This window comes from Urocitellus parryii, chromosome 1, assembly GCF_045843805.1.
Source record: "Urocitellus parryii isolate mUroPar1 chromosome 1, mUroPar1.hap1, whole genome shotgun sequence".
Classification (NCBI taxonomy): domain Eukaryota; kingdom Metazoa; phylum Chordata; class Mammalia; order Rodentia; family Sciuridae; genus Urocitellus; species Urocitellus parryii.
The window spans coordinates 223,293,544-223,320,158 of record NC_135531.1 but is presented as its reverse complement, the minus strand read 5'-3'; the positions used below and the strand labels follow the sequence as shown (position 1 = coordinate 223,320,158).

Below are 26,615 nucleotides of genomic sequence, written 5' to 3'. Positions count from 1 at the left end.
CCATACCCTTATGTATTGCATCCTCCTCTCCATTGATCAACAATGAATTAATTTAGCAGTCTCACTTCTATCCTTCAGGTCCTAGATTGGATCTCAGGGATTCCACATGGTCACAGAATCTAATTGGTTGCATTAAACAGTTATGGTTTATAACCCCAATGAAGCTCAAACTAGCTTCATTGTTTAGGCAAATTCTCTCTCCTAGCATATGGCTGGACTTTTTATCACTTACCTCCAGTTCCTAAGTTATGATAGACCTACTCATTCTCAACACATAATTCTACTCCTGTCATCAAAATACAAGGGAATCAGATACAAATCCTATTTTGCTCCAGACCTTCTTTGCTCGTGTACTTTTTCCTTCTACAGCAGCTGAAGTCTTTGCAACCTACTCTTGACCCAAATTCTCCCGGTGTGCTCTTGAGTTTTCCTTCTCAATTTGGTATTGTCACACCTTACATTAATTCACAAAGGCAGCTCCACACAAGTTCCCATTGTGCCTTTTCATTATGTTGTATCAGCTGGAGCCACAGTCATTCCACTGCTACTTGGTTATTATGCACTAAATCGCCAGGTGACAGCACTTCCATACTTGATGTGTGATTAATAAAGTTTGAAGGGTCATAGAGAAGTGATCATACTGCCATTATTTTATTCATTTCAGCTCATTCATGTTGAACTAAGCAGTGTTTGATATCACTCAGCCAGATCACAAAGCCTTGGAGGAAAGGACTAAGTGCTATGAATGGGAGGGACTGAGGAACAGTCACAGATCACTGGCTCTCTCACAACCGTTAACTATCTGGCATAACCATCAGTAAATGTTCCTTGCCTCTAATTCTAGTGGTCAAAACCATGCTTTTCTTCATTTTGTTTTTCCCAATGTGACCTCAAACACAAGTCAACAACAGGAATTTGAGAGTTGCAATTGCAGTCCTGGAAATGGTATACAGAGTATTCTGTACTGTTGTTGTTTTCAGTGCTTTTAGTTCTTCTATAAGTCACAGAAATCAATGAGTACCAGAATGCATAAAATCAAATGAAAACTCTTGAGAATATAAATGGACCCCCAGCTGATGACTAGCTGGTGAGTTTTAGCAGGGAGGTGGAAGGGTGAGGACTGTCAATTCAGACAAGATCACAGTCTACTCAAAATAAATGTCATCATAAAGTCTGGTCTAGCAGGGACCATAGCAGTGGTCTATACACCCATTTCCCTCTTCCTCTACCCCAACACATTTAGCAAAGATTTAACAATGGATATGAGACCGGGACAAAAGAAACAGGATCTAGCTCTGCAAATAAAAGGCAAAATATAAGGCAAACCCTTCACATTAAACTCCACCTTAAGGAAACTATTAGTTATGTTATGCTTTGATCTTTTAGGCCACTCACATATATCACTGTCAATATCTCTGGAAAAAGAAAAACATTTAGCATTAAACATTTTAAGGACCTTTCACAAACCAAATGACAGTAGGTTTTTATTAACATATCTTACAATGTTGGTTATTCCTAGTTTTGTAATTTCTGCTTAATTATAAAGGCTGTTTTAGCTTCTACAGTAATGTACTGTATTTAAATGATAATTCATACAAGATATCACACCAGTACATTTTTTTAATAATATACACACATCACTCTAACTTGGACCTGTTATTTTTAAAAGTGGGTTTATAAATGGGACTTATAAAAGTTATGGAGAAAAAAATTAAAGTTCTAGTTTAGCAGCATGCATGTATGTATTCAAGTACAATTTTCAACCAAGTGCTTTTTTAAAATTTACTGGTGACTAATTCACCAATATCAAAATAAACACTATCAAATACCCAAATTTTAAAGTTAAGGCTAATATTTTCACTTCACATCCATATGCACAACCATAAAACATTCCATTTTAAATATGTAGTAATCAAAGTCTGAATACAATATACCAGGTATATATAGCATCAGTTTCAAACTGTAGAATTATTCAAGTTCATGAATCCTGTAACAGTATTTACTAGAGATGTGAATTAGTATTTTGCTCTTCAACCACACTTACAAATGGTCTGGTATTCATAATGACCAATGCAAAAATATGACAGGCTGAACTTATGATACAGTATTTAAAAAAGTAGCAATGTGTTGGAAAGGACAGTGATTTAGTGAAACAGAATCATTCTAGTCTTACAGAAAGTTGTCTGAATATTTTGGAAATGTATATAAAAATAGCAGGCTATTTCCATGTATTTTCTTGTAGAGCTGTAGGTAATTTATTGATGTTCTGAACACAGTTGAATATGTACTACTCTGCTTTCCCTATTATAATGCAAGGCCATCATTTAATGTTCATTTTCATATTCGGTAATGCCATATTATTCAAAAAAATTTTAGAACATGGATCTGATGTTACTTTTACGTTTTATCATTAGATGTTTTAAATTTTATTTTTACAAGTAAAATTGTAATTTTATATAACAAGCCATGAAACTCCAAAGTACCAGGAATTGCTCAATAGCACGATATATGAAATAATCATCAAATTACTGAGTCATCTGGAAAAAATCTTAGTGGCAATGTATAACATGCTTTCCATGTACTTTTCTTATTATAGAGTAGGTTGTAGCTCAATCATCCCATTTTTACTGATTTAAAAACCCTTACAAACAAAAATTGCTTTTCATATACTGTTCATTCATGAGGTTCATCACCACTGAGCCTTTTTTTCTCCTTATAGTAAACCAAGCAGAAATAGCAGTGATTCCACTGCATGAATACAATGTAGCTGAATCTCTTGAGCTGATAAGAAAGTTCCAAAACTTACGGTTCGGTTTATTAGTTGGGAAGTAAGAGTATTTCCAATCCAATCATATAAACAAAAACTTGGTTGGTAATAAAAGGTGGGCATGCACAGGATCAAAATTTGTCATGTGGATTTTCTTAAATCTTTTGGTTTCTCTTTTTTTCTTTTGAAGTGCTCAGGATAGAACTCAGTGCCTCACACATGCTAGGCAAGCGCTTTACCACTGAGCTACACCTTCAGTCCACAAATTTTAATTATTAAGGACCCCCCCCTCAATCACACATATGCCCTTCAAAATGTACTGTATTTATATTAACAGCGCTATCTACTTATTTTACAACTATTTCATTTACCTGGGGAGAATATTTATGAAATTCCTGAGAATGAATTAAGTTTTCAGCAAAGCCTTAAACTTTTAACGATTCCTCACAATAAGAAAAAAAAATTAAGATTCTACTATTAGACTAACTTTTACTATACAATATTTCACATAAATCATGTTTTACATTTTTTCTACTTACATACAGCAAAAATTTCAAATTAACACAAGAATGGCAGAGGAAAAAGATGCATTATGTTTAGCAGATGCAAATTAAAACACAGATAGAAAGGAGCAATAAAATTTCAAATAAATCACACCCATTCTAAGTATCAATGAATAGCTGATATGCATTGTTGGGAGAATAACTTCTGAATGATTTTATGGACAAGTTGTGCTTTTTATTAATTGTGCACTTAAAAAAATGACCACTAAAGAATGATTTATTTATTATGTTCTCCAGATACTTAAAAAAAAATTACTATTCCATTAAGTGATTACCAAGCACCTAATTTTGGAAAGGCTTCATAATGTATTCTTTTTTTTCCCCTCAGCAAAAACATTACTCTCCCCAAATTAAGTTAAAGCTTATTGTTGATAAAATAAATTCTTAATGAAAATGATGCAATGCTGAGGTGGTGAGTCATAGCCCATTATAATGTGGACCCCATCTTTTATTGATGTGATCAAAAGTATGAGAAATCCATTGCTGCTCAAGAACTTTGTATCTTTCCTTACAAATGTAGAGAGGTTTGCCGCGCCTAGGGAAGGAAAAAAGAAGTATTAAAATACAATATAATGAAGATTTCACACGCATTTCTTCTTTTAATAGATTTGATATGGCAAAAATCTCAGTGATTTGGTTTGTGTTTCCTCAGCATATTGATAGGGAAAATAACTCAAAAACTAGAAATTATTCTAAATTAATGATTGTGGAGCTTCTTAATTTAAAATACATATATATATTTACAAATTCAGAAATGGCACTTTGGTTCTTAATGACCAAATTTCATCAAAACAATGGATATATTAATGCAGATCTAACCTAAGATCCCGGTCTTCTTCTCCATGAGCATCCAAATACACGGAACCCCAGAGGCAGAAGCGGTGACCTCGAATAATGATGATCACTGATGCATTGATCAAAAGGAAAATGCCTGTTCCAGCACCACAGTTCTGAGAATGCTGAAAATTTTAAAATGTATCATTTCATTTGATAATCAATGAACTTTATAACAAAATCAAGACTGTCTTTAAGTGTTTTCTAAATAACACAAAGATATTTAAATTTTTTAAGTAAGATCACATCTATTTTAAATTTATAGCCCAATTCCCCATATATTATTATTAATACATTAGGAAGAATTGGGGTAAGGATTATCTAGGAAAGCAATTAAGAGCCAACGTAATTCAGAAGCTAGAATCCTCCACAACATAGAAGACTGTTGTTTCATAGCATTAAAAGATAAATGTAACATTAAAAGATAATAGGAGAGCGGGCTGGGGTTGTGGCTCAGTGGTAGAGCGCTTGCCTAATGTGTGTTAGGCACTGGCTTCGATTCTCAGCACCACATACACATAAATAAAATAAAGGTCCAACAACAACTAAAAAATATATTTTTAAAAAAGACAATAGGAGAAAGGAGTAGAAATGGAATTATTTTTAAGAAAGGTTTTACCCACATAAAGCTTTGAAGATTTTTTTTTATTCTTCTACTGAATTAAAAAGCAACAAAACACACATTCCATCTATCTATATATCTATATATATATATTGTGTTTAACTCAAAGATTAGTTAAATTTGAAGAGCTGACTTGACCCCATGTACCAAATTTTCATGAGATTTAAGTTTTCATAAATTTTGTACTACTGCTTACCAATACACATTCACAGTAACTTTGTTGCTTGCAGCAAAGTCCTTTCAGGCATACAAAAGTACCACAAACAAGGCAAACAGCAGGATCTTTAGGAACCTTGGTGCAGACACTACACGTTTTTCTGTGGTAGTACTGAAAAATGGTGTTATAATTCTCAGGTAACTGTAACAGGTGCGGTAATTTCCATCTTGATTCTTGGATAAGCAAAGCCTAAAACATCCAAGAATAGTCATTAGTCTTATGTATTTAAGATGCCAACACAAAATGTTTATTTTTTTAAAAAAGGGCTTTAAAAAAAAGGAAAGTCTGCTTCCAAAAATGTGAATATTTATTGCTATACCTTTTTTCTACTTTACAATTGATAAAAACAGTACTTCAACAATTACCATTCTCTATTTTCATGCAGATTTCATTTATAACAGATGTAATTTTTTAGATTAAGCACCTTATAACATAAACTTGTTATTATTTTAAAAGTGAAATATTAATATCTCCCAGCATGCATGACTATTTATCTTTATTTGTCTTTTAACATGTTTAATGCAAAAGTTTTAAACAGTTATAATTTATTTTTATTGATACATTATGACTATATATAATAATGGGATTTGTTATGCCATATTCATATATGCACATAATTTAATCAAACTCATTCTCTAGCGCCTCTCCCTTCCCCTAATCTGCTTGCTCTACTCTATTAATAGATTTCCCCTATCTATTATTATTATTTTAATTTTCAAACAATTCATGACCTTTTTAAGGAAATTCACAATTGTAACTCATTTTTTGTATTTTAATACTTCATAACTTAGAATCTCTTTCCTAAAATATGTAAAATTTGTTATACTTCAAACTATTAAGATCATTTATATCCACAGTACTTGGAGCTACAATTCTTTTAATAAATTTCCTGCTTTATATGTGGGGGGGAGAGCTTAGTTAGGGTTGTAGAAAAATACGGGCAAGAGCATCAATTTTTCCTAGGTATTACTCTATTCACACTTAAAGTAGATCAAATGTGTGTGAATCCATTATCTTAAGAAACTGTATGAATGACTGTCAATTTATGTGATCTTCATCTTACATTATCTACAGCCAGCCATAATCAACTAAATCAGTAGAGTAACCAAGTGGCTAGGTTGTTATTTATCAATGAGTTCATTGATAAAGTAAGCATGCAAGTAAGGATAAGTGGGCTTATAATAGTTCACTTGCCAATACTCAGTGCCCAACCCAGGCCCCAAAGATGACATACTCTGTAATGGATTGATTATACTGGAACCCTTCCATTAAGCAGAAGAGACAGCAATGTTTCCCCCCAAATTTAACACTTTTATCAATTTGTTTGAGCATTACCTTGTAGCCTATACAATAATGTAATCAAAGAATTTCCTTTATGAAGAAAGATGTAAGACAATAGATAGATGTCCACGGAATTCATGAAACTTAATATATACTCAATCATCTGAAGAAATTATTGTTCTTCTAAATGATAAACTACTAAACTGATTATTAGCTGGAAGAAAACACCTGTACAATGAAGTATATGCTCTAAATAGCAACCAGTATATATAAATGATCTTTCTTTCTCACAGCTAGAATGTATAGATATGGAAAACAGGAGGTGGAAAGTCATCGTCTTACCTCTAACCAAAAATTCAGTCCTAAATTTCTGCTTTGGTTTGGGAGTATGGCTCAGTGGTAGGGTACCTGCCTAGCATGCATGATGCCCTGGGATTGATCCCCATCACAACAAAAACAGAAAGGAAGGAAGGAATAGAGGGAAGAAGAAAAAAGAATCTGCTTCACTGCTGTACTGGAGTCTTCTGTGAATTTAGTACCTAAGGAAGTATATACTATAATATATATTATATATTTCTCTTGAATGTCTCTTGCATTAGTTACTTTCTAATTTTTAACTATCAAAAAAATAGTCCAGATTTTTACCACCTAAATAATTTCTTGCTTACCTCTCTCTTTATTCTCCTTATTTTAATTTTCAGTCAGAAAATTAAATAAGAAATACTTATTTAAGAAACATTATTTTATGATTTAAGCAAGGTTGTGGCAGAGAAGTGATATAAAATGAAGATGAGCAGGTGGGTGATACTCCCTTGTAATCCCAGTTACTCTAGAAACACACTAGAAATACTTCCCTAGAATACTATTTTCATCATATTATCCCATTTCTCAAACTATAATACTAGCTCTAGAAGAAAAGTCTGTGCACAAAATCAAGGCACTCACAGCTTACTCACTACTGCCCCAACTCTGCTCTAAACTCACTTGTCTCCAATGCAAACCCTTTGATCCACTGAGCTGGCAACAGAGACCCAGCACATTTTCAAGTTATTCATGATATTTTAGATTTGCTAGTCTAAATCATTTTTTTTCTTTTTAAAATGTAAGATAGTTCTCCTTCAAATAAATATACAAGTTCCCTGCTTACCTTAAAATTCCTTTGTATCTTTCAGGTCTAGTGCTATAAAAATCTGCTGACCAAAAACAAACTCCAAATAACACCTAATACCTTATCTTTATTAAAAGAACTATTTCTTTGTACATTCTAAAATTTTATACTCTAAAATGCAATTTATTTGAGTAAACCACTTTTTCAATTTAACCAGTCTAACAAATGTTGCCAAGAACAGATGACCTAGAGTCCTTTATTTTCTATTAGCATACCACCTCTATGGCAAGTGAATACCACTCTTTTTACATACCTTTCCTTGTTCTGCATGTCTTTCAGTAAATGATTTTATCTCAAAACACCACTGAGTTATAATATCAAATGGTGGAACTGGCCATTCCAGACATGAGGCACTGATGAACGGATGTTCTGTTTGGTAAAATGTTGGCAGAAGTCCCAGGCAACTGGCAAGAACTGAAAATTCTTCTTCTTCCTTTTAGACATGAAATAGAGAATTCTCAAGATATTTAATCAAGAACATTTTCTATTATAGGTATTTTAAGTGTCATCCTCATCAATTACTTTGGGACAGGAAGAAAACTTTCTTAACTGAGTCAACTAAGGGCAACAGGAGGAACAAGAAGAAAAGAAACAGCTCCTCACTGTTATATCAAGACATACTCAAATATTTTTCATAAATGTCACAGCATCTGCTTCTTTTGTACATTTATTTTTTTAAATAATTATATTTACATATATAATGAATAGTCCATCTACAGAAACTAGTTACTCAATGAAAGCAAAGTTAATTTGGGGCAAAAAGAATGTTGCTTTGATTTAAAGGGTATATATGGTCAATGTAGATAAAGAACAACAATAAAAATGTGGAATTTATGAAAAGCAATGCTAAATAATTTGCTTGGACTCACAAGGAGTGTAAAACAAAGTGCATTAAAAAAGTAGGGGATGGATTCTAAAAAACCAGAGATCTAAAAGGCAGGCAATCTGAAGCTCTACTCACTAATAAAAGAATAGAGAAATCAGTGATCCAAGGACATATACCCTGAAAATTGATTTGATTTTGAAACACAAAAATATATCCCCTAATTCCTCTTTATTTAATCAAAAACCATTTTATTTTTTGCGCTTTAGGAGTCTTGTCAAGAAAGTCAGGGCCTAATCCGACATGAAAAAGATTTGGGCCTACTTTTTTCTCTATTAGGCACAAGTTCTCTGGTCTAATTCCTAGGACCTTGATCCATTTTGAGTTACATTTTGTGCAGGTGAGAGATAGGGGTTTGGTTTCATTTTGTTACATATGGATTTCCAGTTTTCCTAGCACCATTTTGTTGAAGAGGCTATTTTTTCTCTAGTGCATATTTTTGGTGCCTTTGTCTAGTATGAGATAACTTTGTTTATATGGGTTTGTCTCTTGTGTCTTCTATTCTGTACCATTGGTCTACATGTCTATTTTGGTGCCAATACCAATACTATAGCTTTGTAGTATAGTTTAAGGTCTTGATATTGTGATGACTCCTGCTTCACTCTTCTTGCTAAGGATAGCTTTGGCTATTCTAGGTCTCCTATTTTTCCAAATGAATTTCATGATTGCTTTTTCTATTTTTATAAGGAATGATGTTGGGATTTTAACTGGAATCCCACTGAATCTGTAGAGCGCTTTGGATAGTATGGCCATTTTGACAATATTAATTTTGCCTATTCAAGAGCATGAGAGATCTTTCCATCTTCTAAGATCTTCTTGAATTTCTTTCTTTAGTGTTCTGTAGTTTTCATTGTAGAGGTCAACTTTTGTTAAGCTGACTCCCAAGGTTTTTTTTTTTTTTTTTTTTTTTTTTTTTTGAGGCTATTGTGAATGGGGTAGTTTTCCTAATTTCTCTTTCAGAAGATTCATCACTGATGTATGGAAATAAAATCAAGGAACAATAAATGGAATAGACCCAAACTAACTTCTTCTCAGCAAAAGAAACAATGAGGAGCAAATTTTGGGAGCAAATTTTTGCACATCAGATAGAGTACTAATCTCCAAGATATATAAAGAACTCAAAAAAACTTAACACCAAAATAACAAACAACCCAATCAATAAATGGGCTTAGGAACTGAACAGATGCTTCTCAGAAGAAGATACACGTTCGATCAACAAATACATAAAAAAATGTTCAATGTCTTCAGTAATTAGAGAAATTTGCATCAAAACGGCTCTATGATTTCATCTCACTCCAGTCAGAATGGCAATTATCAAGAATACAAACAATAATAAGTGTTGGCAAGGATGTGAAGGAAAAAGCACACTCATACATTGCTGGTAGGACTGCAAATTGATGTAATTGCTGTGAAAAGCAGTATGAAGATTCCTTAGAAAACTTGCAATGGAACCACCATTTGACCCAGGTATTCCACTCCTCGGTCTATACCAAAGGGCTTAAAATCAGCATATTATAGAAATGCAGCCACATCAATGTTCAATTCACAACAATCAAACTGTAGAAGCAACCTATATATCCTTCAACAGATGAATGGATAAAGAAATTGTTGTACATATACACAATGGAATATTACTCAGCATTAAAACAGAATAAAATTATGGCATTTGCAGGTAAATGGATGGAGTTGGGGAATATCATGCTAAGTGAAGTAAGCCAATCCCCAAAACCCAAAGGCCAAATGTTCTCTCTGATAAGTGGATGCTGATCCATAATGGGGTAGGAAGGGTGCATGGGAAAAATGGAGGAACTTTGGGTAAAGGGAATGGAGAGGGGTATGGGGGCAGGAAAAATAGTAGAATGAGATGGACATCATTACCCTAGGTACATGTATGACTGTACATATGGTGTGATGCCACATCGTGTACAACAGAAAAATGTAAAGTTGTGATGGCAATTGTATATGATGAATCAAAATGCATTTTGCTGTCATATATATCTAATTAAAATAAATAAATATTTTTTTTTTAAAAAAAAGACCATGTAGGAAGCTAGTGTGCTTATTTATTCTCCCCTGTCTATTGGGTCAATTCCTCTTATCCTCCAAACTCCACCTCCCTAGGGGACCTTACCTGACCCCATTTAATGAGACCTTAAACCACCCAGCTCCATTCAGATAAAATAAATCCTTCCATATCTTGTAAATACTTCTATTCTTGTGCTTATGTTTTCTATTAATAACTTTAAAAATAAATTAGTTTTCTTTATAAGATTGTGAGTTATTTGAAAGTAGGAATTGTATATTTCCAGTGTTTGGCACAAAGCAGATATTTAACAAACCTTTACACAAGTGAATGACTTATTTACATTAAATACAAAATTCGAAAATATGTGAAATGAAAAATAAAGATAAAAAATCAAAATTATATGTAAGTTGAGAAAGATAACAACATCTTAATCTCTAGAAATGAAGCTATATATTCTCCATTTATATAGCTACAGACTTTTTTTTAAAAACCATTTTACTGAGGCATAATTTACATACCATAAAATTCCATTTTAAGTATAATTTGATTAACTTTTGTGTATGTGCAGTAATGTGACCACCACAATCAACAAAATTTTAGAAAAATCTCCCAAAAAATTCACTCATGCTCCAGGATGTGGATCCTGATCCCTATTCCTGCATCCACTAACCTGCCTTCTGCCATTATAGTTTTAGCTCTAATCTTCTTTTCATATAAATGGAATCATTCAGTATGTAGTCTGTGCCAGGTCTTTCACTTAGAATAATATTGTGATATTCATCCATGTTACTGTATATATCAATATGCATTCTTTTTATTGCTGAGTAGTCTTCTAATGTATACACACAATACATTTTATTCATTCATTCATTGACTTCCAGGTCAGTTTTTCACTATAAATTAGGCTTTTATAAACATTTATTTAGTCTTTATATGGATATGTTTTTATTTCTTTTGGAAGATACACAAGAATAGAATTGTTGGGTTATACAGTAAGCATTTGCTTATTTTTTTTTAAGCATTTGCTTATTTTTAAAAGAAACTTTTAAATAAACTTTTTCCAATTGACTATATCATTTTGCATGTCTACCATTAAAAAATGAGAATTCTACTCATTTAGCTACTCTAAATCCTCACCAACACTTGGTATTATCACTTGTGACATTAATTTAGACTTTTTAAATGAACATGTTGAACATTTTTCATCTCCTTGTTGGCTATTCATATACATTTTTTCAAGAAATGTTTATTCAAATATTTTATAAATTTTTGTGCTGGGTTTCTTATTTTATTATTGAGTGATGAATTTTGATATATGCTGGATACAAGTCCTTAGTCACACACTTTTTAAAAACATTCACTTACCATAAAACTCATTCTTTAAAGGAACAATTCAGTGGTTTTTAGCATATTTATAAATCAAACTGCATATTGCCATAATCTAATTCCACTATATTTTCATATCCTCTATTATAAATAAAATTATTTCTTAACATTATTTTCAGATTGCTCATTGTTAATATATGGAAATACAATGAATTTTCAATACCTTTATTTTTTTCTTGCAATCTTTTTAAAAATATATGTATTTTTTTTTTAGTGGTAGTTGGACACAATACTTTTATTTTATTTATTTTTATGTGGTGCTGAGGGTCGAACCCAGTGCCTCACACATGCTAGGCAGAGCACTCTACTGCTGAGCCACAACCCTGGCCCCTACCTTGCAATCTTATAGAACTTAGCTCCAATAATTTTTTGAAGACTCCTTATGATTTTCTACATAGAAGACTACCTAATTTGTGAAGAAATTGCTTTACCTCTTCCTTTATATCTCTACCTTTTCAATTTGGATACCTTTTGTTTATTTTTCTTGCCTAAATACCTTGTTGCAAACCTAGTACAATATTAAAAACAAGTGGCCAGTCCTGGTGGCACATGCCTATAATCCAGCTGCTGAGGAGGCTGAGACAAGTGGATCATAAGTTCAAACCCAACCTCAGCAAAAACGAGGCACTAAGCAACTCAGTGAGACCCTGTCTCTAAATAAAATATAAAATTGGGCTGATGTGGCTCAGTGTTCGAGTGCTCAATCCCTGTTACAAAAAAAAAAAAAAAGTGGTGAGAACAGATATCCTTGCCTGATTCCTAATCTTGTTCCTGTCTTTAATTATTTGTATGAGGTTAGCTAGGTACCTTTTTATAGATATCCTTTTATAGGCTGAGCAAACTCTCTTCTATTCTTAGTTTATTGAAGTTTTGTTTTGTTTTGTTTTTTTTAATTACCAAAAAGGGTGTTAGATTTTGGCAAATTCTTTTTTTTTTTACTAAGACGATCACATACAATTTTTTCATTGATTCTATTAATATATTCAATTAATTAATTTTTGTTAAACTAATTGTGCATTCCCAGGATAAATCTTTTTGATCATGCCCAAACTTGCTGCAACATTATTCACATTAGCCAAGATATGAAGTCAATCTAACTGTCCATCGATGGGTGAATGAATAAAGTAAATATGATACACACATACCAGAATATTATTCAGGCTTAAAAAAGAAAGAAATTCTGTCATTTACAATACATATACATTTGAGGGACTTTCTGCTATATTAAATAAGCCAGTCACATAAAAACAGATACTGATCCCCATCTATGTATGCAATCTAAAAAAGTCAAACTCATAGAAGCAGAGTAGACTGGTAGTTACCAGTGGATAGGTAGATAGGAAAAATGGGGGGATGTTGGTCAAATGATATGAACTTTCAGGCACAAGATGAATAAGTTCTGGAGCGCTAATGTATTACATAATGATTATGATTAATAATGCTGTTATATACTTACAATTGGTTGAGTAGTTCTTAAATGTTCGCATCAGAAAAAATAAGATAACTATGTAAGATGGTGGATATGTTAATTAGCTTGATTGTGGTAATCATTTTATAAAATATACATGTGTCAAAATATCATAGTGTGCACCATAAATAAATAATTCTTATTTGTCAATTTACCTCAATAAACATGAGAAAAATCCATTTGGTCATGAGGTATTCTTCTTTTTATTGTTAATACTACAGTAAATCTTTTTGCTTCTGTGTTCAGGGAGATATAGTTTTCTCTTCTTGTGATGCCTGATCTGGCTGTCAGGATAAAACTGTCCTCATAAAATGAGATTAGAATTGTACTATCTTCTTCTACTCTAAAAGTTTATATAGTATTAATAAGATTTCTTCCTTAAATGTTTCACAGAATTTATTGTTGATTATTCTTTTTGAAAGAATAATAATTATACAGGTTGAATAAATCAATTTTCTTAATATCACTCCATTCAGATTTTCTATTTCTTCTTGAGCAAGTTATACCTTTCAATGAATTTGTCTATTTCATCTAAGTTATCAAATTTATTGGTAAAGTATTATTCACAATATTTTAATGGATTTATACAGAGGTCTCCTCCTTCATTCCTGATATTAGTAATTTGTACTTTCTTTCTCTTTTTCCATATCAATCCAGTGAGAAGTCTAGCTCCTAAATAAAAAATATATGCATGGGTTTTCAGATCTAACCATAGGGAATTACAAAAGCTTTCCTGACAAGTCTCATAGAGAAAACTGCCCTCCCTACACATTGTTCCAGTCTCTGAAAGGAACCGCAGTTAAGGTCTCAGGCTACCTTGGCTACCTATACTCTTTCACATATTTAATATTCCTAGCCCCAGTGCATTTACTCCTATTTTCTTGGAGTAAATGCCTTGGACAAAAGTCTCTTCTAAGGTGGCCAAGGCCACCTTAATGTGGTGATGGGCAGGGAGAACTTTGGAGACACTTTTCCCCAATATGATTTAGTACCCCAGTAACTTTTCTACTCCTGTTCTTTCCCCACTGACTCCAACCCACTATTCCATAATACTGCCAGAACCTTGACCAGTGTGCCACTCCACAAGGAAAGATGGAGTTGGCATTTTCGGGAACTGGGGAACTGGGAGAGTTAGCATTTTCTCAAGTTTTAGCCTCCTGCTTACAGCATCAGTAAGAGAAGAAACAACTCACTCTTGATTTGTTGCTTTAATTGGTGACTGACACATGGCAGCTCAGTTCTCTCCTAGCTCATCTGAGCTCCTGACATCTAAATTTATCCATTTTATTGATCTTTGCAAAGAACCAGGTTTTGAAGTCACTGATCTTCTCTACTGTTTCTCCATTATAATTCCATTGATTTATACTCTGATTTTTGTTATTTCCTCTCTTTTACTTGTAAAGGAAACTGAATGTCACTACAAAATATGCTTCTTTGACATAAATATTTTTGAGCTAAAGGCAAGTAAGAAGTAAAGCAAACTGAGGAAGATCACTCTTTGTACTCTTTGTATCCTGCCCTACTTTCCATCTAAAGATAGGATACAAATTCTCCTTTACTGGAGACAACTCTTATTAGCTCAGATATGTTATCAGAGGAATATGCAAACAAACCCAACTCCATTCATTTATTCCTTTCCTACAATATCTTACCTCTAAAAAGTCTAAAACTGCTTTCTTCTGTCGTGTAACTTCTTTAAAATTTATTTTGTTGTTGAAGATGTTTTATAAGCCAGAATTTTAAGTCATTTGTTTGAGTTACCTTTCACTGAGGTTTCTCCAATGTGATGTGCACTGCACGTTTATAAACTTGTTTGATTTTCTCATTTTCATCTTTCTTTTGTTACAAGAATTGGTACCAAATATAAACATATGAGAGTTGAGGAGAGATTATATTTATTCCAGGACTCACCTATCACTATTTGCTGATGGGATGAGTCTATATCTAGAAGATCCAAAAGAGTTCACTAGAACTAATAAATGAATTCAGCAAAATAGCAGGATATAAAATCAACACCCATAAATCAAAGGCATTCCTATACGTCAGCGATGAATCTGCTGAAAGAGTAATTAGGAAAACTACCCCATTCACAATAGCCTCAAATAAAATAAAATACCTGGGAATCAATCTAACAAATGAGGTGAAAGACCTCTACAATGAAAACTAAGGAAAAAATCTGAAGAAAACTTCAGAAGATGGAAATATCTCCCATGTTCCTGGACAGGCAGAATTAATATTGTCAAAATGGCCATATTACCCAAAGCGTTATACAGATTTAATGAAATTCCTACTAAAATCCCAATGACATTCTTCATAGAAATAGAAAAAGCAATCATGAAATTTATTTGGAAAAATAAGAGACCCAGAATAGCCAAAGCAATCCTTAGCAAGAAGAGTAAAGCAGGAGGCATCACAATATCAGACCTTAAACTATACTACTAAGCTATAGTAATAAAAATGGCATGATATTGGCACCAAAATAGACTTGTAGACTAATAGTACAGAATAGAGGACACAGAGATAAACCCACATAAATACAATTATCTTATACTAGGCAAAGGCACTAAAAACATACATTGGAGAAAAGATAGCCTCTTCAACAAATGGTGCTGGCAAAACTGGAAATTCATATTTAACAAAATGAAATTAAACTACTATCTCTCACCCTGACAAAAATCAACTCAAAGTAGATCAAAGACTTAGGCACTAGAACAGAGATCCTATGCCTAATAGAAGAAAAAGTAGGCCCAGATCTTCATCATGTTGGCCTAGTATCTGACTTTCTTAATAAGACCCATAATGCGCAAGAAGTAAAATCAAGGATCAATAAAGGGGATGGATTCAAATTAAAAAGTTTCTTCTCAGCAAAGGAAACAATCAATAATGTGAGGAGAGAGCCTACATTTTGGGAGAAAATCTTCACCACATATACCTCCAATAAAGCATTAATCTCTAGGATATATAAAAATAACCCAATCAATAAATGGGCTAAGGAACTGAACAGATATTTCACAGAAGAAATACAATTGATCAACAAATATATGAAAAAGTGTTGAACATCTCTGGCAATTAGAGAAATGAAAATCAAAACTACTGAGATTTCATTTCATTCCACTCAGAATGACAATCATCAAGAATACAGGCAACAATAAATATTGGTGAGGATGTAGGAAAAAAGGTACACTCATACATTGCTCGTGGGACTGCAAATTGGTACAACCACTATGGAAAGCAGTATGGAGATTCCTAAGAAAACTTGGAATGGAACTATCGTTTCACCCAGCTATTCCACTCCTTGTTTATACCCAAAGGACTTAAAATCAGCATACTACACTAAAACGGCCATGTCAATATTTATTGCAGCCCAATTCATAATAGCTAAACTATGGAACCAACCTAGGCGTCCTTCAATAGATGAATGGAAAAAGAAAATGTGGGATATATATATATATTTTCAATGGAATTTCACTTAGCTTTAAAGAAGAATGAAATTATGGCAAATGCTAGAGTTGGAGAATATCATGCTAAGTGAAATAAGCCAATCCCAAAAAAACCAAAGGCTGAATGTTTTCTCTAATATGAGGATGTTAATTCACAATAGGTGGGGAGCACTAGAGAAAAACAGAGTTACCTTAGATTAGGTAGAGGAAAGAGATTAGAGGGGTGGGGAAGGGATGTGGGGATACGAATGATAATAGAACAAAACAGACATTATTACTTTATATATATGTATGTGACTGCATGACCAATGTGATTCTACAACATGTACACTCAGAAAAAAGAGAAATTATATCCCATCTATGTATGATATATGAAAGTACATAAATGCATTCTATTGTCATGTATAACTAATTAAAACAAATAAAAAAAAATTTAAAAAGCAAATGATATCAGTGATAAAAATAAATCAATGAACTAAATACTATGACCTATTTAAGTACTGGAAATGAATTATCACTGATTCAATCCAAAACTGCTCAAATATCCAACACTAGTAATATTATAAAAAGAGGTGAGTGCTAATGAATACCAAAATAGCAAATATTTATTCTTTGAGGTAGAATAACATATACTTATTAGGTCAGGATTACATATGTAGACATAAATATTATATTATACATTAGCATAATTTTTAAAAATAGCTTATTATAAAAATAAGGCTCCTGGGCTGGGGTTGTGGCTTAGGAGTAGAGTGCCCACTTAGCATATGTGAGGCCCTAGGTTCAATCCTCAGCACCACATAAAAATAAATATACAAAATTAAGATATTGTGTCCAACCACAACTAAAAAAAAATATTAAAAAAAAAATAAGGCTCCTTATCCACTACCCCAAATTTTACCTGGCAACTAGGTAAATCTTCCCCAAAAAGGTGGTGCTGAAGAAGGCTGGTGATTCTGAGGAAAGGTAAGCAGAAGTCCTGTAAATACTTTTCCATGGATTCAGGAGACCAAGCAATAGGACTAATCTAAAGTTAAAAAAGAAAATTTGAACAATTCATTGTATAATTGATGTAGTAAATTATATTCACAATGGCAACAAAACATTAAGCTTTTACTCAATAATTACTACCTCATCTTAGCAAATACATACCATTACACACTCCTGAGTTCCTTCTTCATGGTATAACTTTCCTTTAGATAATTCATTTATAATAAAGCTCAATAATACTTCATAAGACTTTTCTGCATCACATGTATTCTGGAAAAAAATTAACATTAGTTACATTGGTCATTATGAAATATAAAAAAATCTATGTTGGAAATAATACTTTTTAATGAGCAAAACTATGATTATATTATTCTTCAAGCATAGAAACTTCAATTTTTCTAAACTTGGATACAACCATATGCCTTTGGACACACAATGAAATTGAACAGGTAATCAAAACTATTCCAAAATTTGTTTAAAAGACAGCATATAAATTGTATAATGTAGACGCAAATGAACACATGCAAAACATGCCTTTTGAGCCAGTGATTTCCACTCTGGAATTCATCCAAAGAAAATAATCCAAAAGAAAATTTTTTAAAAAAGCTATATTCAGGGCTGGGGTTGTGGCTCAGAGGTAGAACACTTGCCTAGCATGCGTGAGGCACTGGGTTTGATCCTCAGCACCACATAAAAATAAAATAAAGATACTGTGTCCACCTATAACTAAAAAATAAATATTAAAAAGCTATATGCAGAGGACAGTCATTGCAGCACTATACCAAAAAAAAAAAAAAGAGAGAGAGAGAGAAATGAACAACAATAATGATGCAGTTACCTAAATTATGGAATATCAACTTAACAGAATATTTTATAGGCAGTGATTATGACAAATTCAAACTTGTGGAAAATATTCATGATGTGAAGAGAGCCAAATAAAAGATATTGTACCACTCACTGTAGTGGCACAAATCATACATGCATGTATTAGAAGAAAACATGAGCCACATTTTTTAAAAGGCATAAAAATAGGAAAAGAACTTAAATTATCACTATTTGCAGGTGACATGATTCTATACCTAGAAGACCCAAAAGGGTCTACAAAGAAACTACTAGAACTAATAAATGAATTCAGCAAAGTGGCAGGATATAAAATCAACACACATAAATCAAAGGCATTTCTGTATATCAGCGACAAAACTTCTGAAACGGAAATGAGGAAAAACACTCCATTCACAATATCCTCAAAAAAAAAAAAAAATACTTGGGAATCAACCTAACAAAAGAGGTGAAAGATTTATACAATGAAAACTACAGAACCCTAAAGAGAGAAGTAGAAGAAGATCTTAGAAGATGGGAAAATATACCCTGTTCATGGATAGGCAGAACTAACATTATCAAAATGGAGATATTACCAAAAGTTCTCTATAGGTTTAATGCAATGCCAATCAAAATCCCAACGGCATTTCTTGTAGAAATAGATAAAGCAATCATGAAATTCATATGGAAAAATAAAAGACCCAGAATAGCAAAAGCAATTCTAAGCAGGAAGTGTGAATCAGGCGGTATAGCGATACCAGATTTCAAACTATATTACAGAGCAATAGTGACAAAAACAGCATGGTACTGGTACCAAAACAGGAGGGTGGACCAATGGTATAGAATAGAGGACACAGAGACTAATCCACAAAGTTACAACTATCTTATATTTGATAAAGGAGCTAAAAGCATGCAATGGAGGAAGGATAGCATCTTCAACAAATGGTGTTGGGAAAACTGGAAATCCATATGCAACAAAATGAAACTGAATCCCTTTCTCTCACCATGCACAAAAGTTAACTCAAAATGGATCAAGGAGCTTGATATCAAATCAGAGACTCTGCATCTGATAGAAGAAAAAGTTGGCTACGATCTACATATTGTGGGGTCGGGCTCCAAATTCCTTAATAGGACACCCATAGCACAAGAGTTAATAACAAGAATCAACAAATGGGACTTACTTAAACTAAAAAGTTTTTTCTCAGCAAGGGAAACAATAAGAGAGGTAAATAGGGAGCCTACATCCTGGGAACAAATTTTTACTCCTCACACTTCAGATAGAGCCCTAATATCCAGAGTATACAAAGAACTCAAAAAATTAGACAATAAGATAACAAATAACCCAATCAACAAATGGGCCAAGGACCTGAACAGACACTTCTCAGAGGAGGATATACAATCAACCAACAAGTACATGAAAAAACGCTCACCATCTCTAGCAGTCAGAGAAATGCAAATCAAAACCACCCTAAGATACCATCTCACTCCAGTAAGATTGGCAGCCACTATGAAGTCAAACAACAACAAGTGCTGGCGAGGATGTGGAGAAAGGGGTACATTTGTACATTGCTGGTGGGACTGCAAATTGGTGCGGCCAATTTGGAAAGCAGTATGGAGATTCCTGGGAAAGCTGGGAATGGAACCACCATTTGACCCTGCTATTGCCCTTCTCGGACTATTCCCTGAAGACCTTAAAAGAGCATGCTACAGGGATACTGTCACATCGATGTTCATAGCAGCACAATTCACAATAGCTAGACTGTGGAACCAGCCCAGATGCCCTTCAATAGATGAATGGATAAAAAAAAATGTGGCATTTATACACCATGGAATATTACGCAGCACTAAAAAATGACAAAATCATGGAATTTGCAGGGAAATGGATGGCACTAGAGCAGATTATGCTTAGTGAAGCTAGCCAATCCCTAAAAAACAAATACCAAATGTCTTCTTTGATATAATGAGAGCAACTATGATCAGAGTAGGGAGGAAGAGCAGGAAGAAAAGATTAACTTTAAACAGAGACATGAGATGGGAGGGAAAGGGAGAGAAAAGGGAAATTGCATGGAAATGAAGGGAGACCCTCATTGCTATACAAAACTATATATAAGAGGTTTCGAGGGGAATGGGAAAATAAACAAGGAGAGAAATGAATTACAGTAGATGGGGTAGAGAGAGAAGATGTGAGGGAAGGGGAGGGGGGATAGTAGGGGATAGGAAAGGTAGCAGAATACAACAGTTACTAATAGGGCATTATGTAAAATTGTGGATGTGTAACCGACGTGATTCTGCAATCTGCATTTGGGGTAAAATTGGGAGTTCATAACCCACTTCAATCTAATGTATGAAATATGATATGTCAAGAGCTTTGTAATGTTGTGAACAACCAATAAAAATAAATAAATAAATAAAAACAAGCAAACAAACTTAAAAAAAATTTTTACAACTTTCCTTAAATTTCTTGAAGAGGATTTGTTAAAACTATTTACAAATCAAACAGAATAATATATTTATTACAGAATGTACAAAAACTATATTGAATAATGGTCTACAACAAAAACATAATTACTGCTTCCAATTTTATAAGAAAGTAAAATAATGGCTATTTATAAATTCACATTTATTTCAATAAAATATTGTATTCATAAAAAATGTACCTCTTTTATATTTATTAAAATATTAAAGAAAAGTATAATATGAAAATTATAGTAAAACATAAATTGGAATAAAGTAATGACTTTGCTATTATGTCATTTAGGCTACTCATTAACTGTATTTTTGAAACGAAAAATAAAAGAATTGAGTAAACACCATGGAATATAAGTTTATTCTTAACTTTTAAGGTACTTATAGTCTGGACTGCAGATTTATTTGATGATACTTGTTTCTATTTTCTAATTGTTTCTTCCATGATATTGTATTCTTTTCAGTCAAACTATAAATTCCAAAATATCAGAAACTATGCTATTTTCCAGGAATACCTTTTCATAATAAATATCTGCTCATAACAAATAGAATTTATTTGATAATATTGGAGCTTCTGACGCTAGAATTTGCCTGAGCATTCCTTTTTTGATAATCAGTTCTTTGCCTTATTTTAAATTAGTCCTCTGCCTTCTGCTGCATTCACTCTGCCATGTAGAACTATGTCCTGATTCTAAACTATTAAAGTGTCCTTGTTGGGTATGGTGCCATATGCCTGTAATCCAAGTGGCTCAGGAGGCTGAAGCAGGAGAATCCCAAGTTCAAAGCCAGCCTCAGCAACTTAACGAGGCCCTAGAAAACTTAGCAAGACGCTTTCTCAAAAAATAAAAAGGGATAAGAATGTGAATCGATGGTTAAGCACCCCTGGATTTAATCCCCAGTTACCTGGCCCCCACCAAAACGTCCTTGACTGCAACTGGTGTTATACCAGGTGACTCACCCACCTTTGCTTGCTTAATCAACAGGATGATCACATACTAAATATGATGACCTACAGGTTACATATACTTCACAAGAATCAACATACCACTGAATACCAAACAAGAAAAATTATTAAAACTTAATCAAATAATTTCTTAAACAAGGCAGAGTTTACTTAAATGCAAAATGTAGAAAACTTTAAAAAATATATCCATGAAAGATTTGTTACTTGCTAATAAATGTGACATATTTAAGATTCTTTAAATATACAACCCAGCCAAAAGCTTCCAAAATTTAGTACTCTTTTGAATTAGAGTTACAGAAAATAACAGTATTATTTCAAAGAACGATACTTTTTGTTCAGTATGATTTCAAGAATAATATTTATGTTTAGACCACTCAAGTAAATTATTGAATGAAATTAGCTTATAAATCAAATACATCAACATGTATTACATAAATAAAGAACATGCCGAATTCTATGTTAAATCAGACAGTTAATATAATGTTTACTAGTTTATACTGAGCACTCTTCTCACCAGAGGAGTATTGGATAAAAAAAAAAATGAATTTCACATGTATACAAGTCTCAAGAAAGCATATTTTAAATAGTCTTTGAATAAATGAAAGAACAGGCTCATGAAACTTAAGAAAGAATTTCTGAGAAAATGGGCAAAAGATCTAAATTCCAGATCAGAAGAATACTAAGGAAAAGGTACCAAAAATAAGTGGGTTGGGGGCTGGGGACATAGCTCAGTTGGTAGAGTGCCTGCCTCACATGCACAAGGCACTGAGTTCAATCTGCAGAACCACCATCACCAACAACAACAACCACACACACACACACACACACACACACACAAAGTGGGTTAAATAAAGGAAGGGATCAAGGTTTGAGAGATGCAGTGAGGTATGTAAGAGATGCAGAGGGTATGTGTTAGGTAGAATGCAGAGGGATGTGTTAGGTATAATGCTTGGTCTCAATTACAGTGCTCCTTAAACTTTTGGGGGTAACAGGTTCTGTAAGTATATTCTGAATGTCACATTTCCACTTTCAGAAAACAAAACAAAACAGAATCTACCCAAATATCTTGGCTTAAGAAATTCTAGTATAAAAGACTCTTAGCAAAAATTCCACAGAACAAAGGAATGCAATTTACAATGATAATGATTTTTCCAACATAAATAAACCTTATTATCAAGTTAATCTCAAACCCCTTCAAAAATACATAATACCTATATATTTATTGCCCCAGGCTAGATTAGATATGACCAAAAAGAAAGCTTTTGTGAGAATTATCATACCTAAGCATAAAGAATTACGGAGATGAAATGAGTAAACCCCAGTAAAGAAAGGAAAAAGAGAGTGAAAAGGGAGGGAAGTGAAAGTATATAAAAAAAAAGAAAGAAGGAATTACACAGAATTTAAGTCATACACAGCGATCCATTTCATCATTCATAGTCATTATTTACAACTTCTATATCTAAATATTTATATCTATTGTAGAGAAAGGTAACGTGGCAAACCAACCATGACAGTTTTTGTTTTCAGTACTAAGTTATATGGCTATGAACTAACATATTTTTAATTTATGCTCTAATAACAGGTGTCATCGTGTTTTACTAAGACTTTTTAAAAATAGCTATCAAGGGCTGGGATTGTGGCTAAGTGGTAGAGCACTTGCCTCGCATACATGAGGCACTGGGTTCGATCCTCAGCACCAAATAAAAATAAAGAAACAAAATAAAGATACTGTGTCCATGTATAACTAAAAAAAAAAAAATTTAAAGCTATCAATTATAAAATTAACAAAGAATACTGACTAAACAGCCACTTAAATCCTGTTCCTTTCATCAGAAATTTACAATTGTTTAAATTTTGTCATTAAGACCTAATTTTGGAAACTACGCTGAGATTCCATCTCTCTCCAGTCAGAATGGCAATTATCAAGAACCACAAGTAACAATAAATGTTGGCAAGGACGTGGGAAAATGAAGGGAAGGGAAGGCAAGACAAGGCAAGGCTAGGTTTTTTAAGTTTAGAAGTGGTAGGCTGGTGTTATGGCTCAGCAGTAAAGTGCTCGGCTAGCATGTGCAAGGCCCTAGGTTGGATCCTCAACACCACATAAAAATAAATAAATAAAATTAAGGTGTTGTGTCCAACTACAACCACAAAAAAATAAATATTAAAAAAAGAGCAGATTATGCTAAGCGAAGTTAGCCAATCCCTAAAAAACAAATGCCAAATGTCTTCTCTGATATAAGGGAGGTGACTCAAAATAGAGTAGGGAGGAAGAGCATGAGAAGAAGATTAACACTAAACAAGGAAGAGAGGTGGGGGGGAATGGGAGGGAGAAGGGGAATTGCACGGAAGATGGAAGGAGACCCTCATGGTTTCACAAAATACATATACGATGGTATGAGGGGAAAGGGGAAAAAAAGAGAGAAAGAGAGAAAAGTGTCACAGTAAAGAGAGGTGATGGGAGGAGAGGAGAGGGGAGGGGGGATAGGGAGGGCAGCAGAATACAACAGACACTAGTATGGCTGTATGTATATACATGGCTATATAACCAATGTGATCCTGCAATCTGTACACATGGAAAAATGAGAATTCATACCCTATTTGAATCAAATGTATGACATGTCAAGATCATTGTACTGTCTTGAGCAACTAATTAAAAAAAAAGAAGTGGTAAGTCAAAGGGCTGGGGTTGTAGCTCAGTGGTAGAGCACTTGGCTAGCATGTGTGAGACACTGGGTTCAATTCTGAGCACCACATATAAATAAATTAAATAATAAAGGTCCACTGACAACAAAAAAAAATATTTAAAAAAAGAAGTGTAAGTCAAAAAGCAAACTTCAGATTGTAATAGGAAATAGGAATAAAGAAAAAATTGACAGATAAATAGTTTAAATCTGCAGATACTTAATTACTATGTTCACTGAAATGTCACAGTTATTATTATTATTATTATTAGTAGTAGTAGTAGTAGTAGTACTAGGGATTGAACCCAAGACCTCATGCTTGCTGGGAAAATGCTCTATCACTGAGCTACATCCCCAATCCTTTTTACAACTTCCTTAAGATTAATGTTTGTAGCAAAATTTACAAAACAAAACTGTCCAAATTTAAGGGGATAAAGGCCAAGTATAGTGACAGATGCAGAAAGTCTAATCATGTAAGAAGACATTTAATTCTTTTTTTTTAAAGCCTGAAGGTACTCCACTTCCAATTAAAATACCATTAACTCATTTTGTCTTTCAAACACTTAACTTCACTCATATCCTCATTTGAATGAGTTCCCCAAACTACTAAATGATGAATTTAGAAAAGAGACTAACCTTTTTGAGAGCTCCCATGTGTTTCCAGGCTGACCTATCTTCCTCACTGCATTTAACTGAAAGTGCAGCAAGAGCCTGTGTGTATAGTAGGGTAAAAAGCACCTTCACAATGCAGGTGAAGTGTTCTACAAGAGAAAAAGAATATCATTATTTCTTTGGAATTTAGACATTTTATAAACAAGATAACTTCACAAATACAGCTTTCCTTGCATGTGCAACACTTACATAGTTAATAAAATGAAATTATGATGTGCTATACTTTGTTGCCTAAAAGATCTAAAATTATAAAAACAATGTTCCTCTATACATCCACAGAATATGCTGATAAGAAGCATAAGAAAGTGTGACCTATTTCGGAAGACCAAAAAGTTAACGTCATTCAACCTGGAAATGAAGCCTATAGAACCTTGGTAAATACCCTCGCTGGTTTTCAGGTGCTCATTACAACATTCATGTGTTTCAAAGTTTAAAACCAACATATTACCTACCTCTAGTATAAGAAAGAGCTCATAAAGAATAGTATATAATACAAAAGATCTATATAATGAAAATTACAGAATCCTAAAGAAAGAAATCAAAGAAGACCTTAGAAGATGGAAAAATCTACCTAGCTCTTGGATAGGCAGAATTAATATTATCAAAATGACCGTACTTCCAAAAACACTATACAGATTTAATGCAATTCCAATCAAAATTCCAATGATATTCCTCAAAATAACAGAAAAATCAATCATGAAATTCATCTGGAAAAATAAGAGACCCAGAATAGCTAAAGCAATCCTTAGCAGGAAAAGTGAAGCAGGTGGCATTATTATACCAGACCTTAAACTATACTACAGAAAAATAGTAACAAAAACAGCATGGTATCAGCACCAAAACAGACTGGTAGACCAATGGTACAGAATAGTGGACACAGAGACCAACCCATACCACTACAATTATCGTATATTAGACAAAGGTGCCAAGAACATGCATTGGAGAAAAGATAGCCTCTTCAACAAATGGTGCTGAGAAAACTGGAAATTCATATGCAAAAAAATGAAATTAAACCTCTATTTCTCACCATGCACAAAACTCAAATCAAAATAAATCAAGGACTTAAGAATACAACCGGAGGGCTGGAGTTGTGGCTCAGTGGTAGAACACTTGCCTGGCATGCATGAGGCCCTGGGTTCAATCCTCAGCACTGCATATAAATAAATAAAAAGATCCACTGACAACTAAAAAAAAAATTATATATATATTAAAAAAATACAACCAGAGACCCTGAGTCTAATGGAAGAAAAAGTAGATCCTAATCTACATCATGTGGGATTAGACCCCAACTTCCTTAATAAGACTCCTGTAGTGCAAGAATTAAAATCAAGTATCAATAAATGGGATGAACTCAAACTCAAAAAAGTT

General features: G+C 33.3%; 1 protein-coding gene across 6 annotated transcripts in view; it reads right to left on the bottom strand.

Moving 5' to 3' along the window:
- Positions 1-1,471: 1,471 nt before the first annotated feature.
- Positions 1,472-26,615, bottom strand: part of Ubr3 (ubiquitin protein ligase E3 component n-recognin 3) — a 222,444-nt gene continuing 197,300 nt past the window's right edge. For all 6 annotated transcript variants that reach the window (XM_077802756.1, XM_077802758.1, XM_077802761.1 and 3 more), the window contains 7 exons: positions 25,212-25,336; positions 17,808-17,915; positions 17,557-17,682; positions 7,706-7,885; positions 4,983-5,192; positions 4,150-4,289; positions 1,472-3,865 (listed from right to left, as the gene is read on the bottom strand). In XM_077802756.1, the coding sequence (XP_077658882.1) occupies positions 3,748-3,865; positions 4,150-4,289; positions 4,983-5,192; positions 7,706-7,885; positions 17,557-17,682; positions 17,808-17,915; positions 25,212-25,336 (1,007 nt within the window). In that variant the 3' untranslated portion in view covers positions 1,472-3,747. The remainder of the gene's footprint in view (positions 3,866-4,149; positions 4,290-4,982; positions 5,193-7,705; positions 7,886-17,556; positions 17,683-17,807; positions 17,916-25,211; positions 25,337-26,615) is intronic.